This window comes from Camelus dromedarius, chromosome 4 (genome assembly GCF_036321535.1).
Source record: "Camelus dromedarius isolate mCamDro1 chromosome 4, mCamDro1.pat, whole genome shotgun sequence".
NCBI classification, from domain to species: domain Eukaryota; kingdom Metazoa; phylum Chordata; class Mammalia; order Artiodactyla; family Camelidae; genus Camelus; species Camelus dromedarius.
Window position 1 is genome coordinate 64,516,305 of NC_087439.1, and position 20,055 is coordinate 64,536,359.

The window sequence follows — 20,055 nt, forward strand, 5'->3', positions numbered from 1 at the left end:
ACTTCTGTATAGCACAGGGAACTACATTCAATATCTTGTAATAACCATGAATGAAAAACAATATGAAAACGAATATATGTATGTATATGCATGGCTGGGATGTTGTGTTGTACACCAGCATTTGACACATTGTAACTGACTGTACTTCAATAAAAAAATAAAATAAAGTAACAACAACAACAAAATAAAACCAAAAAAAATTTAGTTCATAAATTCATCTCTGTTAGCCTCCTAATTAATCACAATACTATAATGAATAATTCTTATTCTTCAGATAAAATATGTAACCACATAATAGATGTAAAACACATAAAAAATACAAGCTATAAAAATGCTGTCTTTATAAAGCTACCAAACATGAATGTATGCTAGTTAAATGTGTTCTAAACCCTGAACACACATAGATTGTGTTCTAACCAATATGAACCATTGGATATCCACAAATTATCTATCTAAAGATAAACTGAATCTTAATACAATGAAATAAGGTACACTTTGAAAATGTACACAAAAAAACACGTGTACACATGAGTGAACACCCATGAGTGTATGGAAAAGAGCATTAAAAATAAAAACAAATGGGAAGAAGAGTAAGGTAATCAGGGGCTGTGTCTGTTTTCAACAGACGTCTGTCAGGTGAAAATCTCTGGACATAGAATCCTGAATAAAACCAAGAAAAAAAAGCAACTTTTGGCCAACTATTTTCCGTGTTGGCTGTCCTAGTCTCCTGCTGCCTTCCCTGTGTTCCTCTCACCTAGCCAGGTCTCTTTTTTTTTTTCTTTCTTTTTTTCAGTGGGAGGGAGGAAGCTAGGTCTCTTTGTAAGAGTGGCTTTACTGCACAAAGCCTGTGGCAAGGTCACAGAGTGCTCCCGTTGCCTTTGGATGGCCTGCTTAGCACCAAAATGGGGACAATCATGGAAAATAAGGACACCAAAGAGAAGCCAAGTTAGCTCTTCAATAGAAATATCTTACACATACTGTGGAACTTTTCTAAAGATTTATTTTACTATAATGGTTGGGGAGATTTCAAGAGACTCTAAAGAAACAGGGAGGGTATTCTTCACAACTTAGGTATAAAACTGTCTATTCCACTTGAAAATCCAGCCATACCAGCCTGATAGGTCATCCAGTCCAAGTCACAGATGAGGGAATTAAGTCCCCCAGTGACACATTATAACTTCTAAAGTTTGAACAGAAGACACTGTTGCCTTTGCTCCTCCAGCTGGAGCTTCCCCATTTCAACCAAAGAGATGCCCAAAGCCTCCTGGAGAACATGTGAAGTGCGTTAATGAACCACGGATACCCCAATTCCCTCCTCTGCACAAAAGACAAGTACATTTTAAAAGTTCCCCACCTCAATGGGTAACATCTATAAGTGTAGATTTACATGTTTTCAATATAAATTGGTGATATAGAAAATTCTGGAGACCAATCTAACCTTCTGAATTTGCCGGTGTGCACATCTGAGAAAGTTAAAAATCTTGTCTGTGATCAAACTTCCTTTAATATAATAAGACATGTAAGGAAGAGTGAAGGAAATTAATTATAGTGACTTTGAAAAGAGATAGTATCATAAATCTAAATTATAAAATACTAATTAGACTCATTAAAGGGAGTATATTAATTCCAACAAAGATCATATTCTCTCACCTTCATGGCTTTTACAGCTTGTGATCCCGAATAATCAAATTCACCTGCCTGACCAATGGACAGACCTCCCGACCCTAGGATAAGGACTTTGGAAACCTGTAAGGAATTAAAAACAAAATGGCATTGCTTTTATTATTAATATGGGGAAATTAGGCATTTTTAAGTATGGGGAAGATACACTATATTGTCTGAGTTTATGTGGTGATTTAAAATAGAATGTTTTGAAATATATATAATATCTGAGTAAAAAGACCAACAATTTAAACAGCTCTAATTTCAAAAAGCAATTTCCAAAGATCATAAAGTTTTTTCCACTTAAGTAAAAAAATTTTGAAATAGGCCTACATTTTATTTAAACATATATAAATATCTAAAAATAACTACATAAATATATATGGAAATGTATATCTATATGTTCATATATAATAAATACAACCTATAGATATAATTTTTTTAGATAAAAGTCTTCTTAAAATTTAATTAACTAAATGTATTAGTATTCCATGAGTTTCCTCTGGACAAAAGATGGGCATAAATATAAACAAGACAGTGGGCCTTCCCTAGTCAATGAAGAGAAAAACATAGGAGACAAGAGGACACAGAGACACTTTCATATTTTTATTTCACCGTTACTTTGCAATTCAGTCCAAAAACATTTACAGAAAATACATTAAAAAGAAGATCATGTTCTGGCAACATACTGAAATCCTTACGAATTGCATATATGATTTTAGGCGAATAATACTACTACTTATTTTTTTAACCACAACCACAAAGCCCTTCAGAGGAAAAAGATATTTTTGGTCACTGCAAGAGACAAGGACGTGGGAAACTTCGTTTGTATTTATTGAGTGCTTACTATATGCAATGCAATGTAGAATCCCAAATTATACTGTTTCCCTGACCATTTAAAAAAAGAAAAGCATCTGAAAAGCATGAGTTGTATTTTGAGAAACACATTACACAGTACATAGCTTCTTTAACTAGCAAGAATCCACGGTTTGATTCCACCCTGAGTGGCTGGATTACCTCCAACCACTTAATTTCAGGAAAGGAGGCTGTCATAGAAATCCTTAAAACGAAGCACCTAACTCAACTATCATTTCATGTAAACATATAAATTAATTATTTTTGTTCATAAAAAGAAGATATACATGTGTGTATGCATATATATATATATATATATATATATATATACTTGAAAATACACACACATCCTTCTAAATTTTACATAACAAATGGTGTGGGTGTGCCTTAACTATTAAGGAAATAGGTAGAAGCCTCTTCATATTAACATACACATATAAACAAATAAAGATTCAAGTCTTATTCTATATTAATCCTTATCAATCTTCTATTTAGAGGTAAAATATTATTCCATTTATGATGTTGAATAATAAATCTTCTAGCTGAAACAAAAATTCTATCATCTATAATGACTCTGTAGTCGAACTGTTATCTCAAGCATACACAGGGCTATGACATATTGAGTAATGGAAAGTATATCAAACTTGAAACTAAATTAAACCTTACTCTTCATTAAATTATTTGTATTAAAAACATTCTAGAAGTGAACTTGAAAAATATGATTTCAAATCAAAACATGAGCATGCCAATAAACATCCAATGAATCATCAAGAACAGAACAAATAATTAGATGCAAAGTGATGGGTGATTGAAGTATTACTGATCATTTTTCATAGATATCAAAAAAGCTATATATCATTCACTTAAAAAAGAAATCACCACATGATAGAGAAAAATCCAAAATACATAAACCAAAAAGAAGCGCAAATACACTGACCTCAACTCGAGATGCTACTAAGGCTGGCTTTGGTAGAACCGATGTAATGGTCATCCCTTTCCCCTTCTTCATCAGTGAGAAAAAGGAATCAAACAGGTACTAGAAAAAATAAAACCAACTAGTTAGAAGTTTCAAAACTCATAAAATTGTCAGATAAAATACAGTGTACCCAGTTACATCTGAACTTTAGACAAGCAACAAATGATTTTTTAGGAATTATTTTTGTGCAATACTTGTTTTTTGCTTTTTTTGCCAAAGCTGGCAAAACTAACTAAATATTTACTGTTAGAATTAGATCAGAGGGAGAGCACAGCTCAGTAATAGAGTGCGTGCTTAGCATGCACAAGGTCCTGGGTTCAATCCTCAATATCGCCATTAAAATAAATAAATAAATAAACCCAATTTCCTACCCCCACCAAAAAAAAAGTTTAAAAAAATTAGATCAAGTAAACACTTCTAACTGCTCATGTCAAATCCTATCAAAAGAAATTTTTCAGCAATGAACATTTTAGATAATGCCTTTTAAGAATGTCATTTTCAGCCTAAGTATGAATCATTTTCTTCTTCTAAATAAAAGTCTAGGTATGCAAAAAAAAGAAACTACATGACATGCTCCCTAAAGTTAGAAATATTGTAATTTCAAATTTTCTATCAAGTCTAAAAATGTCTCTAAACATTGTATCACACGTAAAGATATCTCTAAAGATTATTTTTAAACTTTATCGATGATTTTACTTCTGCTGTTGCACTAGACATGAAAAATTTCAACAAAGATATTCATTTTGCAACTATCTGGCAAGACCAAAAAAAAAAATTAAGTGATACTGGATATCACATATCTTAATTTCAATGTTCCTAGTCTGAAGTAGTAATATAGGCAAATAACTTAAATTTTAAATTAAAAAAGAATTTAGCGTGTTTTAGGTGGTAGATGTATGTTAACTAAATTTTATTTTTGAGTTTCATCATGGGTGGGTAATGTTCTGAGTTTGACTGTTAAGAACCATTATTTCCAAATAATATTAAAATAAGAACAAAAGACAAGTATATGAAAAGGCAACTCAGGGATGAAGAAGCAGAGTTTGCAGAGGGAAGATTCTTACTCTCCTCATTTTACCTAGGTGTCTTTTCTGAGAGCTTCTACTGACAAGGAAGAATTGTCAGCATCACCCCTGGAGGCCCTAGGGTGTGGAAGAGGAAGAGTCATTCTAGACTTCCCAGACTTTTCTAAGTGTCACTGCGAACTCTTGTTTGGAAAATGCTCTTGAACACTCAACCAAAGGCTCACATAAAAGTGAAAATTTTTCAATTATAAACTAAACTCCTCTAAGCATTCCTTATGGTTCTTTCCTTAAGCCATCTGACTCATCTGTATGTGCCTGCATGCTCTCCTGCCTCCCGCACACCTTACCCTTCCTCCCGCTCCTCCTGCTGTTTATTCTCCCTTGTGGCTACACAACCAGTTGCCATGGGGATTTTTGTGAAGTCACAGATGGGAGATTAAAATTTCATTTCAGTTATGAGAACAAGAGAGCAAGAGGGAATTCATTTGCATAGTACAACAATTGTAAATTTCAGAACTAAATATATTAGAGTGAACATCATTTAAATAAAAATAGCATTGCATTGGTTTCTTAAGGGCTTTCCTACTTTAAATTTTTTTTTAAAATAGAAATTTCCTCCATGATATTCATGGGACGTTTTCATGCAATAAGGGTGTTATCAAAGCACTCTTTAAAAATATTCTGTACCAGGACCATCTAGGTGATTATTTTGGTTTACCAAGTTTCACATAAGTACATTTCTGATTTAAGAAAAACATTTTTTTAATATACAATAGGCCTCATTTTTCTTACATACCTCAGTGTCTGTTGGCCCCGGACTGACCTCTGGGTGGAACTGCACACCAAAGAAGGGTTTGCTCTCATGCATGATTCCCTAAAGGAATAAGAAATGGGAAGAAATTCCTCCTGTAACAATGAATGCCAACCAGGGTGATGTATGATTCAGTGGATAATAAAGTTCAAATTTCAAAAATTAAGCTAAATGTCTAAGAATATTCTAAAAACAAACAATGCTAATAAAAATAAGCCAGTGAAGACAACCAATGCTCCCTTATTAAAAACACCTGATTTGGTCTGCAGCTGTTGAGGCTCCTCTAGGCTCTGTTCAGAATAACCCAAATCCTCTTCTTTTCTCCACCTCCTAAATTACTTCTCCAAGGGTCTTCTCAAAGGCAACTTCAGTGCCAAGTGAGTCCCAGAGACCCGCACAGACTGGGCCAAAGCAGACTCCACCAATGGCCCGTTATAATAAATATGTGTAAGACAGCCATTGATTAACCACTGAAAGAGAGGATCTTAACAGATGAGAGAATAAGACAGAGAGAAAAGACTTTTTTAAAAGCAGAGGGCTCTGGGAAATCATCTATAACATGAATTCTTCCACATACACACCCCAGAAAAGCCAGCATAAACAAGAGAAAGGTTAAAAGCCCTGCATTTCTCATCACCGACTCAACAGGTTTATTGAGAGCACTTACCTCATTTGTTTGATCATTGACATTCACAAAAAGTGGTTTCCAGCCAGCAGGAAGGGTGCTGTCCAGGGCATAGCCATGATTCTGAGCGGTAATGAAAGCCTGTCTGTTTGTGATATTCAAAACAGGCTGATTCTGCCCTCTGGAGAGAAAAGGTGAAAAGGAGTAGGGAAAAGGAAAAGTGAAGAGAGGAATTAGTTGTAACGCATTAGTTGTAAAATAGTGAACAAAAAATGCCTTCTAAATTCAGAAGTTTGAAATGCTTAGTGAAAATTGCTCTGTGAGAAAAGGCATAGATTAGTAATCCCAATAATTTTAGCAACAAAAATCGCTTCAGGAGGCTTTGTTGTGTGTTAACTATCAGATCTATTAAACTTCTATAATCGGTTTTAGAAAAGGGGAATTGTACTCATAACATAAAGTTAAGATTTGCTCACCAGCTTAACAGAGACAAACATAAGTGACTTATTTTAAGGGAGTTATAGTAATATTAAAGCCAAAGGAGTGTTCTTGGGGGATAATAAAAAGAAAACTACTCAGTCCTGAATCATTTTGAATTATACTTTATGTGGAGGGTGAGCTCAAGAGGAAGTTCCATGTTGAATAAATTAACATCATTTGGGGCAAGGAAGTAAAACCAAGAGGGTCTAAAGATTTCTCGGTTCATAAGTCACACTAGAGTTTTACAATGTTCTCAGTGCTTTGAAATCAAGCTTAAAAATCAGAACAATTTCCCTTGGAATATCATTTGACTGAGTATTTTAACCTCAATTTATGCCAAGGAAAGGAAAATAACTTTAAACTATGGCAAAGTTATCGTTGGAGAAGGCTGCCTTTCAAAAATGTAACAAAAGTGGTATCAGGTAGTCCGACAACTATGAACCATGTAATAGTGTGGTTGTCTATTTTTTTCTGAAGAAAATGACATGTAAGTTCTCTAAGTCTTTTCCGTTTAGTTACTAACAATATTTCAGAGACAGCTGGACATGTAAACAGAAGCATAAATACTTTACCTGTTGGCCATGGACATCTTGTAGGCATTGGCACCAGCGGCCAATCCTGTTATTAAATTTCCTGTGCTGATCCCAAACAATGGCTCCTTGCGATCACTCTCCAAAACCTAAATCAGGGAGAATATTTGTTAATCCGTAAGAACAATTTTAAAAAATGCTACATCTGAAGGAATAAAATGAAGCATCGTTTTTTCTCCCTTAATTTAACAAGTTGAAGAGAATAGTAATCGAATAAAAAGTTACACTATAAATAAGGACATGATTGACAATTTGTAGCATTACAATTCAATGAAATGTACTTAACATTCAGACTAACGAAATCTAATTTAATATTTCTTTAAAATCTTGAAGATCTTATAGGTCCCAAGGTCACGGTGAGGAACACAAGTTGTCATTTTACGATTGTAGAGACAACACATTTGGAGATCAGACTCCAGCACTCTTAACTCGAGGATAGAATCCCAGTGACTTTGCCTCTTCTTCTTGGGGTACCCTCCCTTCCATGGCTTCCCCTATATGCCATCTGTGTTGACATTGCCTCAGAGGTCACAAATAGGAGTATTAAAAAATTGAATAAATAAAATATATTAGAGTCTTTTCAGCCCTGAAGAGCAGACTCCTTCCACTTCATACACAAGATACACACCACCCCAGGTTCACTGCACCTTTTTGACATTCTGAATTAGTGGTTGTGCAAGAGCTGGGTTGCCAGGTCCTCCAGCAATTAAAAGCCCATCATATTCCATCTTGGTGAAATCATGATTCCAGGGAACTAAATGCACTTCGGCTCCTCGCTGGAAAAGAAACACAGGAATGGTCAATTTAATAACATTTTTCTTTGCCATGGTGGTAGACCTTCTCTTGGCTAACCCACTCCTTAAAGGGAAGGGAAACCTAGTGCATGATTCAAATAAATAACACTGAGCAAGAAATTCTTTGGTGACTCATGGTATTTTGCGTCATGGAAATGGAGCCTAGAATAGAAAGCGGAGAAAAAACACTATTAAAATTTTGATTCTGAAAAAATAGATGATGCACTTTCTCACACTTTCCTGCACTTCAGGAGATTACAGCGCATAAAGGCTTTGACTGGGCACGCAGGAATACAGGTATCTTCACTAGCTAGGGGAGCAGGAGTTGCAAAAAATAAGATAAATCCGGAATTTGACACAACGTTGTAAAATGACTATTACTCAATAAAAAAACGTTAAAAAAAAATATAAATCCATTTTCTGCAAAATTTAAGTTGATCTACCTCTCACTTTTTTTAATTCTTTTTTGTTTGACTAAATTTTAAGCAGACTTCTTTCCTAGGGTTTTCTTATATTAAATACAATATGTATATTCCAATAGAAAAATTAAAACTTTTCTATTCAAAAGTGGACAGGAAGATGTCTTTGATTGTTTTCCCAGAAGCATTTCCTGAGATAAGAATTTGAGGGAAAGAAGTTTCTTTGGAAGCATTTCCAAGAAATACTGATAGAAAGCAACACAGTGAAAGACCCTAATAAGGTATGTATTATCAGGGCAGTTACCACCGGGAGCAAACGGAGCTTCAGCCCACTGGGAGCTCTGAGAGCCAGTGCAGAAAATCCACTGGAAGACAGCCTAGCCACGGGGCAAAGGAGCTGGGGAATGTATACACTGACTCTCTCCAGTCATTGGCTGGGGCTGCTCCAGGGATTATTAATTCTGTGTTGCTTCCTGCCTGCCAGCAGCCTCCAACCTACCAGAGAGCCCTCAGGCAGTGACATGCAGACATTTGCAATAGAATCTATCTACTCTTAGTGTCCATGCACATTTTTGTTAATAAAATTGACCAGCATCTGAAATCATGATTTGGGGTATTGCTAAGATTCTCTAAAAAAAGATGAATTGAAGAATTCCCCTCTACCCACACTTATTTGGTGTTATGCAAACATATCCAGAAGGTTGGTGTATGTGTAAAAGAGATAGAGAGACAGAGACAGAGACAGAGAGAAAGACAGAGGAGAAGGAGAAATCTCAACAAAACAATATTTAAGAAAACATTGGTTACATTCTCCTCAAGGATTTTTAAGGTTAAATTTTAATTGGTTCTCTAAGAGTTAATATAAAACCAAATGAAAGTTTGTACTGATCAGGGCACAACTCCTACAAACATGTGGTACATCATAAATGTAGCCCAAAAGGGGGAGCTCTCTTACAGACTAGCTATTCTGTGATCTCTAAACCCAAAGAAACTGAGTGTGTCATGTCTCAGAATATCAGCCAATAAGTGAAAAAAACAGCTACCATTTTCTTCTGTGCTTCTGTGGCCTTTGGTTTTTTTTTTTTTAACAGTAATCTACATCTCTAATTTAAACAGGGCTAAATGTGTTATCTCATTGATCAGAGGCAACAAGAAGAGAGTAAATCCCCGACATCCTGAGAGAATACACAAGCTTTCTCTGAAACAGACAGAGGAAATCAGATGAACACTAATGATCAATACCACAAATCCTCATCCCTCAGATGGAACAAATCACTTACCTTTACTAGTAGGCGGATTACATTGTTTTTTATCCCACAGTCTACAGCCACGACTTTCGTGGGATTTCCTTTGCCGTACACCTTGACATCCTGCCATTTTAAAAACCAGAGAGTAAGAGAGAAGTTTCAGCTATAAGAAACACACCAATATCATAAACACATCTCAGGATGCTTGGCTCTGGGTAACAGATTGACTGCTAACTCCTAGGAAGTGACTGGCAGTTAACACTCAATTTGGGAAGAAAGGCACAGCAAATGCCACAAACTGTATCCTTTTTATGAGAAAAGAGTATTTTGCTGTTTTATATAAAATGTTGATTACAGCAATAACAATTATCCCTAAGATATTGGTTGCTTCCATAATTAACAACCATCTTTCCCATGTTTTGCCTCATTAACAACCAGTAGCAATGGAGTTTTTAAGTATTACTGCCTGACTCAGCACTGGCATATGTAGTAATAGATACATCATGCTTTAAACACTACTTGATCCTCAACTTGCAGTAAAGTTTGGATGGGGTAACGCTATTGTGCATCAGGCTTATGCAGTGGAGCTAGTGGGTAAAATCAGTCTAAGTCAGAGGGATAGCTAAGCTAGTGTAGACACCGGTCCCTTTAGGTTACTATGCAATCATTTGCATTTAAATGGTAGACTTCATAAAAGGATCCCAGAGCATATCATAATCATTACCTACGTTTTTAAGCACTGCTTGGAGTCAGATCCATTTTCACAGATTTAACAGAAAGAGAGAGAGAGAAAGCCTAGAGGGCTGGGTGCCCACACTGGTTCCAGCTTCGAGAGTTAGCTAGCACATTCAAAATTTAGGACGCTTTCAAAATTTGTTAAAGATGAAATTTGCAATCTGGTCTCTACACGAACGCATCATATACTCTCCATATAGAATGACTGAAGTAAGCAAGGCCCCACAGAAAGTTGAATATATGGGTTTACTGGGACTCTCTAAGAGAAGAACATATTAGGCAGTGTTTTTCAGCCTTATTTGACTGCAGAATTTGTTCAAGGTGACTTTCTCCAGGCCAATGTTCCTCACATTCAGAACATGCTAGGCTAGATTCTGAAGGTAGTTCTAAACTCTAAAATTCTATAAAAATGGCCCTCTGGCATGCTGCGTCCCAAACCGAATCACTTCATGGGGAAATGCGGTGGAAACCTCTTGCCCCTACTTGTCCAAACCGCCTTGCTGTCTCGTCTCCTGCTGCGACTGCTCAGCCTGGGCTTTCAGGGATTTTCCCCTAATTGGCTGCAATAACCTTCTAGTCACCTGCTCTTTCAGCCAGTTTACTCTGTTCCAAAATGACGCTGAATAGGTTCCCAGGGGTCTCTAGTTCCATTGATTTATTTGGCCAATGATACTCAGCCCTCTAACTCCAGCCTCGTCCATCACCCCTCATCTTCAGCCAAATGTGAGAACCTGGATGTATGAACCCTCTGGTCAGACACATCAAACTATGCCTAACCCTTCAAACCCACCATATTGTTTCACACCTCTGTGCCTTTCGACACACTCCACTTCTTCTGCCCGAAACGAAGTTCTCCTCAGTCTCCATCTGCCTACTTGTTCTTTATACCTCAGAACAACAACCTGCAGAGCCTTCCCTGATCCGTCTGTCTCATCTGACGTTTCCCCACGTCTGCCCTTGTGGCACCTCCTGCAAATTCCAGGATGGCATTGACCACAGTATTCTATCCTCGGTGATTACTTGTTTGCCTACCCCACCAAACTCTGTGGTCCTGAAGGACAGGGACTGCAGCCCAAGATACTCACAACCATATTAATAGATATTCAATCAAAACCAACAGACCTCTTTATGAGCTGTATTCTATAGCTTCTTATAAATATACACTAAACAGATCTCACTTTGGGGTGATACAGTCATCAGGAACACTAATTTTTGGACTGAGCTATAATATATTAAATCTTCAGTGTCTTCAGGAATACTTTTGTAACTCTGCACAAGTAGGAGCCCCAGACTCTGAGTACTGGGTCTGATTCCTACAAAGCGCCCCTGGCTCTCCGGCAGACCATCAGCTCTGACTCCTGATTGTCACTGTGCCTGTCTCTGGCAATTCAACAGCCCTCTGTCTGACGTTTTTAAAGCCTTGACCTGGGAAATCACAAAAGGAAAAAAGAAAAGTTAAACTAATAGTAAACAGTCTCTAAATCAGCCCCTGAAAGTTTCCTTGTAGGTAAAAGTTACTAACTTTAAAATGCACTGATTTTGTGATACATCCACTTTAGCTGCTATGGGACCTCTTTTTTTCCCCTCAACTCTGGTACTTCTGGAAGATGACCTCTGCCTAAATGAAGATCTTGATATTACAAAAAAGGAAGGTCTAAAGGAAATGAAATAAAACTACACAATACAAAGGAAAATCTCTCACCTTGGTTGAAACCTCAGCAATCAAATTCTGCTTATTTGGATCCACAAAATCCATAGACTGACCTTCAAATTCAATCTTCCCGAGCATGGTACCCTATCAATTAAAAAATTAGACAGTTAACAGGGAGCAACAAAGAAGGTGCTGACAGGATAAATTCATAGGGGCTTAACAGCTGCTCCAGTATTCAGATGTCTTTATAACTACTTATAGCCATCAGCAAAAGAGCTTCATCTTCTCAGCTTGGAAAGATGAAGTAGTCTGCATGGTACATTTTGGGAAACTCTGGGAAGTATAATTAGTTCTTTTAGGGCTGAGACAGTCACCTGAGTTAAGCAAAGTCAAAAGGAAACAGAATTCAGGTTCCGTGTAGGTGCGAATCAGAGTATTTAGGGTACTTATGACCTAAAGATATTTCATGGGAGATGTGGACAAAACAATCTATTGAGAAAAAAGGAAATCTAAAAATTGTAGAAAATTAGGAAAAAAAAACGGAAATTGATTAAAGAGTAAAATTAATTCACAAAAAAATGTGAAATGCTGTATAAGTTATAAACTTGGAGAAGTGGTAATGAAAATATTCACTGCTTTAGACATATTAATGTCCAGATGTGCCTAAGGCCCTGAACTTTAAAGAATGTTAACCTGTGACGTTTTCACAAATTAACCTTGCTAGTTTGAACATGGCAAATGTTTTCTTATTATTATTAGCTGTGCCTTGAGATTTACTCATCCGTGAATAAGTCTAGTAAGTCTTGATCTAATTAGGAAAATGGTATATTATATTCACTAATCAAGACGTTATGAGGGGGAGTCAAGATAACTTACTGATTTGCTTTTATCCAAGGAAATTGTTGCTTTGAAGGAAACAGAAGAAAGCCTTTATTTCCCTGTGAAACTTATTCCTTAGGGGAAGAAGTAACTTGGAAGTAAGTGAGTGTCAGTACATCATTCAGATGGTTATTTCAGTGTGCTTATTAAAAGCAGAGGACTAACTCACACTCTGGGAAAAATACTAAAAAACATTTTCACTTCTACATTGGATTATTAAGTTTCATAATGGTCTCCACTTACTTTCCCAATCCAAATCACAGAATTCCTTGATATTTATGGATACCTAATTTTGACATTTGGCTTTCTGTTCTCATTACCTTTTTCTTAAAGCACGCTGAATGAATAACAGCCTTACTTTTCAACCTAAGACTAATAGAACTGAAAGCCACAACATACATTTTTAGTATGAACCCACATCACTCACAATCAAATATATTAGGCAAAATGACTGTTTTGTCTGTGCTATTCTATTCAGCCAAAATTTGAAAACCTAACTGCCTCTGATAAGAGCAGTGTTAACCTCAAGCTAATATATCACATGAAGAACACAATAGGTCTTGTAAAATGTTTTCCCAAATTACTAGGCCTTAATTACATATTCTATTCAACCTGCCAATTCTGCAGCTTGAATTTCCTGATTTCATTCCTCTCTCATTCTGGAAGCCTCATCATTGTTTACTCCTCCCACAACATCACTGGGCTAAGAAAACCCAAAACTCTACTTGGGACATGTAATCTCACTAGTATCTATTCTCAGGAAAATCATGGAGGAGGGTATAAAGTCAGAGGGAGAGTGCAAGGACTGGACATTCTCTCTGCCTTCCTTCTGGCCATGGCTATGTGGCCATGCTCTTATTTTCAAAGCTGTTCTTTCTTTCCATTTGCAGAGATTCTGTGTCAATACATATTCCAACAAGGAATCTACAGCAGATTTTCTTGAAACATCTATTTCACTTTGAAATTGTATCTTTTTTAAAGAAAATACATATAATTCAATGAGAAAACTTTAGTGGCATTTAGGAAATTTAGTTAACATTAGTAAGGTGCAATTTCTTTCTGGCCTGGGATATGAAGGTTTCACATAAGAAAAATAGTGTCCACCTCTTACAACAACAAGAAGTGAGCAGGTGGTGATGAGATATTCTCAGAGGGAGGGTCAAATGTTTCAGCAATCAGATATGAAAGCAAAAGATAATCTTACCTTTTATCATCTTGGTCATTGGAACAATCTCCAGAAAGACTACAAAACCGAGACAACACAAGCAGGGTATGCAGGGCTCACCTAGTACACCCATGAACTATAACTCACTAATTCCAAAAATAAACCCTCCAAGAGGACAAAACAGGTAACAGCACCAGTGCTGTATACTTCCTGGTCTTCATTTTTCAGCAGGTAGGCATTCAATTCAGGCAAAACTGTTACACACCTAGTTACCTCCTCCTCTTATTTCACCAGCCCTGTCATGTAAGCTGAATTACAAAGGCCTTGATTTGTCACTTGGGATAGTGAACACATAGTGGGCACTCTAGTAAGTATTCAGTCTTGAAAATTATACCAGAGATAGTAAAACAGGATGACAGAGACCCAAATGGCAGAAAATGGCCAGATTTGTTCTTTTACACACCAATGGATTCCTCGCTCATTGAGAAAAATACACGCACACACACATACATATATGTATATATATATGTATGTGTGTGTGTGTGTCTCTTTATATACATATACACATACATATGTAAAGAGACATAGATTTGGCTGAAGATGATGATGGTCTTACCTTATCCCGAATTATTTTGGTCAGCATTCTTGTATCCACTCCATAAATTGCAGGGACCTATAAGAAACATAAAATTGTCATGACAGTAAAATTGGAGGAAATTAGATCCAGTCTAGTGTTTTGAAGATACTGACTTGACATCATCTATCTTCCTGAGTAGTAAATAATTTCCCTACTCCTTCTTTTCTCTGATCCAGGGCGACCATGTGGCGAGAACAAGGTAAATTGCTGTTCTGGTTGGGCACAGGACTCAATCTCCATTCTTCAGAATTCTTCAGAATGAAAAATGAGAGATTCTGAACATCAGTCTTCCACTACAGTTTTGTTGCTTTTAATCCAGGATGTTAAATAAGTAATATAATTTTATATATACATATATGTTTTGAAATAATGGAATTTGTGAACTTCATAAGCAAAGATAAGTAAATAATATATAAATCCATGCTGTGAACCAAATGTTCCTGGCACATAATAGGCTACTGGCACATTTTTCCTGAAGTTGCTTGTTACATAGTCAGTCTGTATTGAATTTTGCCCAATCTGTTAGTAAGTCAGGCAACACCACCATTTGTTTTAGTTTCTTTGACTAGGCTGGATAGAGATAGATGTGGTATAGCTGGTCCCCCTCTTATCTCCAGTTTTGGTTTCTGTGGTTTCATTTACCTGCGATCAACAACAGTCTAAAAATATTAAGTGGAAAACTCTAGAAATAAAAGAATTCATAAGTTTCAAGTTGTGCGCCATTCTGAATAGTGTGATGAAATCTCCTGCCATCCTGCTCTGTCCCACCTAGGATGTGAACCACTCCTTTGTCTAGTGTATCTCACCTGTTAGTTACTTAGTGGCCATGTGAATTATCAGGTCAACTGTGGCAGTACCATGTGTTTTTGTTCAAGTAACCCTCTTATTCCAACTGAACAGTGGCTCCAAAGCACAAGAGTAGTGATGCAGGAATAGGTGCCTGATTTACAAGTTAGGCTATATCATAGGTATGTACGTATAGGAAAAACATAGTATAGGTAGCGTTTAGTACTACCCACAGTTTCTGGCACCCACTCAGGGTCTCAGAACGCATCCCCCATGGATAAAGGGGGAAGAGCAGTAAGTTAAGAATCAGAAGGCAGGTTCTAATTTCTTTGCTTCCACCAGCTATCTGAGTGATGTTTGAGCAAGCCGTCTTCCCTCACCTGTGCATAGAAGGAGGCAAGCTGGCTATTATCTTAGACCCTCTTCTACTCTGCATGTCTCTGATCATGGAAGAAGATTCAAAGCACATTCTGAAAACAAACTAACAAACCACGGCTTAAGCTTATACTTAAACTTTAAGTTCTGACACAGAGGGACCGTAATATCAGATGCCTAAATAACACAAAAGAAATATTAAAGGGAGGAAGGAGGAGCTTCCTGAATGACAGTTACAAACAGGTAAATTCAGATAATAATTGTGAAGAAACTAGCAAAGACCTAGGAGATAATACAGATACCTTCTCTCTTTTAAAATTTAGCAAGAATGAGACCCAGGAAACCAAGATCAAAACTTTTTGATTTGTTAGAAAGAAGCAACATTTAGCCCCAATTGGCTTGCTGGAGAGGCAGAGCTTTCCCAGAATAATACTCTGTCAGTTACAAGCCCAGCAGCAATTTAACATAATGCAGCTACAGTTACACTGGAAATGATGCTTAGTATATCAGGTCCGTTAACTTCAAGTATGTCTGACATTCAAACCAGGAGGACTCTCTTATCTGATTAGAAAATAGTACTCAAAGTAAGGAAGACATAAGATAAGATTAGTAACTTATTTTTTTCATTTATTTCTTCAAATGAGATGATGTCTAATTATACATCATAGAGTCATAACCTTTAAGCCAAAGAGACTTGATGGCAATCTGCTTATATCCAATAAGAATTCAAACGAAGAAAGTATGGTATGATTGCATGACCTGAGCAAGGTCACACAAGGTGGAGCTGGTACTAGAACCTGTGATGCAAGTTACATATCTAAATCCTGGTTAAAGAGGAGGGGAAGTTAAGTTGCTCCAAAGAACACAAAATTCTAAATTTTTTTCTAACCCCTTTCCTGAAAGAGAAATGCTACAAAGCATGTATGAGTGCCATCTAGTGGATAAGATGAAAATATATGGTCTTCGGAGTTAAAATGTTTCCCACCCTTGAGTAACAGAAGGAGTCGCTCTCTCAAATAAAAGGATCCCAAACTGCCACATCTGTTTGGCCCTTTTCAATGACATACGCCTTCCCAACTTTCCACAAACCCCACCAATTGTCCTTAAGTGATGCTGGATGTCCTATCATATTTCTCACCTTTTCTTCCTGTAGCCATTGCCCTAGACTCTTGGTAGCCAGCCAGTGGTGATAGTCATTACTATAATTCAGCACCAGCAAACCTGCAACCTAGAAAGACAGGCGATCATTTTTAAAATAAATAAACAAAATATTATCCAATTCTTCTGACTTGTCTTAAGGGTCAGCTCACTTAATTTATTAGATCCACTGATACAAGGCTTAAAATTTTGGAGACTTGAAGAAAAAAACATGGTCAACAATTTTCTCTTAAAATATAAAATTGTTACCTTAATTATCATGTGGAAGACAGTCTTACCTGGTTTGCCAAACTAGGTCTCACCTCTCAGCACCCTGTATTTTTCCCTCATGGCATTATCAATAATCTAATTAATAACTGCTTGCTTAATGCACATGGAGAATGAAATAATTTTTTAAATTTACATTTACATAAGGGAGACTGAATTTTGGGGGGAAATTGTGAGATGCAGATCTAAATTAAATGATCAGTCCCAAGTCATTAAAAAATAGAGTGGTGATAAAAAAGAAAAAAAAAGTGGTGAATTTGGAGTATAAATTTTTGAATTATCTGGTTCACATTCTTCAGATATTATTCAAATTTACCTTGAATAGGAAATTTTAATTATGTTTACTTTTAGACTGAAATACAAGTTATCTTTTATTCATCTCCTAAAGAAGGTAAGATTAAAAGGTAAATAGTTGATACAGAGCTGATTCTTAAAATTCTTTGAAAAGGCGATTCAATACCAATTCCCGAAGCATAGCTGTTATCTGAACTTATAACATTTTCCTAATGAAGTCAAGTTTCATCCACAGCATTAAGAACAAATCCAAAATGCCCTGAGAAATGAAATTCAGAATAAAGTCATGTTAAAGATGATTCTCATATACCTTGGAAGGAGGCTGAGAATATAAGTTTACTGATTTGTACTACAGTATTGAGGCTGAAACTTTGTCCAGCCTAGATTCTTAAAATAAACCAACTATACTTGTTAAATAGTCATCACTGGTACTACCTTAATTCCATCGGATTCCATATATTTGCTAAGTCCCAGTTCATCCAGCGCAGAAGTGTCAGGGGCTCCACCATTCCCAACAATAGGATTGGCCATGATGAGAATCTGTCCCTTATAAGCAGGGTCAGTAAGAGCTTCCGGGTACCTGGATAAAGATGCCAAAAAATTACCTGCAAAAAATGTATGTAACTGTATTCTACACACACAATGTTAATGATTAAAACCTTGAAAATTAGAGAACATGAGAATAAAATCCTATAAGCCTGTCTCCAGATTTTGCCAAACCTAGGGAAGTTTTATGATAGAATATGGAAACTTACGCCATGATACGATTGATATGAAAAGAAAAATGGATGTACATGTATAACTGAATCAATTTGCTGCACACTTGAAACTAACATTTTAAATCAACTACATGTCAATAAAAATTTTAAAAATTGAAAAATAAACAAAAAAAGAAAAATGGACTCAAGTACTAAAGCATATTCTCATTTAATTTTCATTCCTTCATTTTCTTAAATTATTTGATTCTTTAAAAATTTCTTCATAGGATCTTAGTTTTTTAAATATTGCTCTATTTAAAGTTTGCAGATACCCTAAAGATTCTCCTAGCCTACCAGATATGAATGAATCCAAACTGACATTTACTATTGAGGACTGACATTTCACCAAAATATTAACTATCAAAAATTGAAAAGTTTTTTTTTAATGTCTTTTATGATAGTGAAGAACATCTTGATTATGTCAGCAGTGGGTACATGGGTCTATATATTTATTAAAATTCATTAAACATTTAAAATAGTGAGTTAATTTCTATGAAAGAAATACTAAATAGAGTTGATTTTTTAAATATTTTAATTATAGAAAGAGGTATATGTTTAAAAGTTAATATCAACTTAGAATGAAATCAATCCCACAAAAATTGACCTGAAGCATTTCTGACATCTAAATTAAAAGATTCCAAATAACTGTTAAAGTACTGATGTAAAATTAGGAAGAAATGCAGGAAGGTTTTATTTTAATGTTTGGGGAGGTAAAAATAAGAATACATGTGTGCTTATTTTCGTTCTATATATAAATAAAACTATACGTAGAATTCCTATTCTTAATAATAAGAAATGTTATCCTCATAAATACTTGGGTCTATCTATAGCTATTCTATGCACTGGAATACACTGCAATGAGATTTTTTTCACCCTCTTGCATTTTCACTCTCCACAGGGAAAGTTAAACCGAATCTTTCTTGTGGATTACTACTGAAGGTGAATTTAGGTGCTAAGGGGGACAGAATGACAACCTCGAAACCAATAAAGTTCAGCTCAGGCCATAGTCAACATAAACTCTTCAACCCCCAACCAGACCAGCCCCTCCCAGAGCTCCCTTTGTCAACAGAACACTTAGTCTTTCAGCTCAACAGCCTCTAAGGTGACTGGAGCACTGTGGTATTTATCCACCCATCCGTCAGCTAATTTCTCAGGTGCCTCTCACCTGTCAGGAACTAATAATTTTTTAACCAAGGCTTACATGCAATATAAATGCATTTCTTGAAGATGAAAAACAAAATAACCCCCTTAATTATTAACCACCTTACTGAGTGAGCCACTCAATGAATAAAAGCAGCATTTCTCAGTGGAAAATAGGATCTGTGGACTAATCTTTTTAATGTATGCCTTTTTCTACATCAAAAAAAATCATTAATTAATTTAATTTTACTTCCCTTTCTTCTTTCTCTCCATAAAATAACTGGCTGTTTCCCTTAAACATACGCTTACAATATATTCTCCAGTAAATGAATAAATACAGCTTGTCCTAGAGAACTGTAGTGTTGGAAGCAAATTAATCCATCAGGTCCTGTTTGACTTTTGTGATGTGACAAGATTTATTACCCGCAATCTATCACAGAGAAGAAAACCCCAGTGCTCTCCATCATCCTGATGTATATTAAACAGTCGTTTGTTGGCAGGTATATTAACACAGCTAGTAATTAGTGCTGTCGAAAAGCTTAAATAATTGCCTGGTGAAGCAAAACTTTGCAAACAGGTTTCATACACTGTAATTTAATGTTCTTACCAGTGGAACCATTTTAAAAAACCATCTAATATTCTTCACTTCAGAGAGCTAAGAGTTTAGAGGAGAATGCACATTAATAGTATAATGGAAGTTTGGTCAATCAATATCTTTCAGTATCA

The 20,055-nt window shown here is 36.0% G+C and overlaps 1 protein-coding gene across 1 annotated transcript in view; it reads right to left on the minus strand.

Annotated features, from left to right (window-relative positions):
- The window catches only part of CPS1 (carbamoyl-phosphate synthase 1), a 123,906-nt gene that overhangs the window by 83,237 nt on the left and 20,614 nt on the right, over window positions 1–20,055 (minus strand). The window contains exons 3-13 of the mRNA XM_010994790.3: window positions 17,867–18,011; window positions 16,851–16,940; window positions 14,531–14,587; window positions 11,922–12,014; window positions 9,518–9,607; window positions 7,672–7,800; window positions 7,007–7,113; window positions 5,997–6,135; window positions 5,315–5,392; window positions 3,455–3,553; window positions 1,651–1,746 (exon numbers count right to left, since the gene is read on the minus strand). Coding sequence (XP_010993092.3) covers window positions 1,651–1,746; window positions 3,455–3,553; window positions 5,315–5,392; window positions 5,997–6,135; window positions 7,007–7,113; window positions 7,672–7,800; window positions 9,518–9,607; window positions 11,922–12,014; window positions 14,531–14,587; window positions 16,851–16,940; window positions 17,867–18,011 — 1,123 coding nt within the window. The remainder of the gene's footprint in view (window positions 1–1,650; window positions 1,747–3,454; window positions 3,554–5,314; window positions 5,393–5,996; window positions 6,136–7,006; window positions 7,114–7,671; window positions 7,801–9,517; window positions 9,608–11,921; window positions 12,015–14,530; window positions 14,588–16,850; window positions 16,941–17,866; window positions 18,012–20,055) is intronic.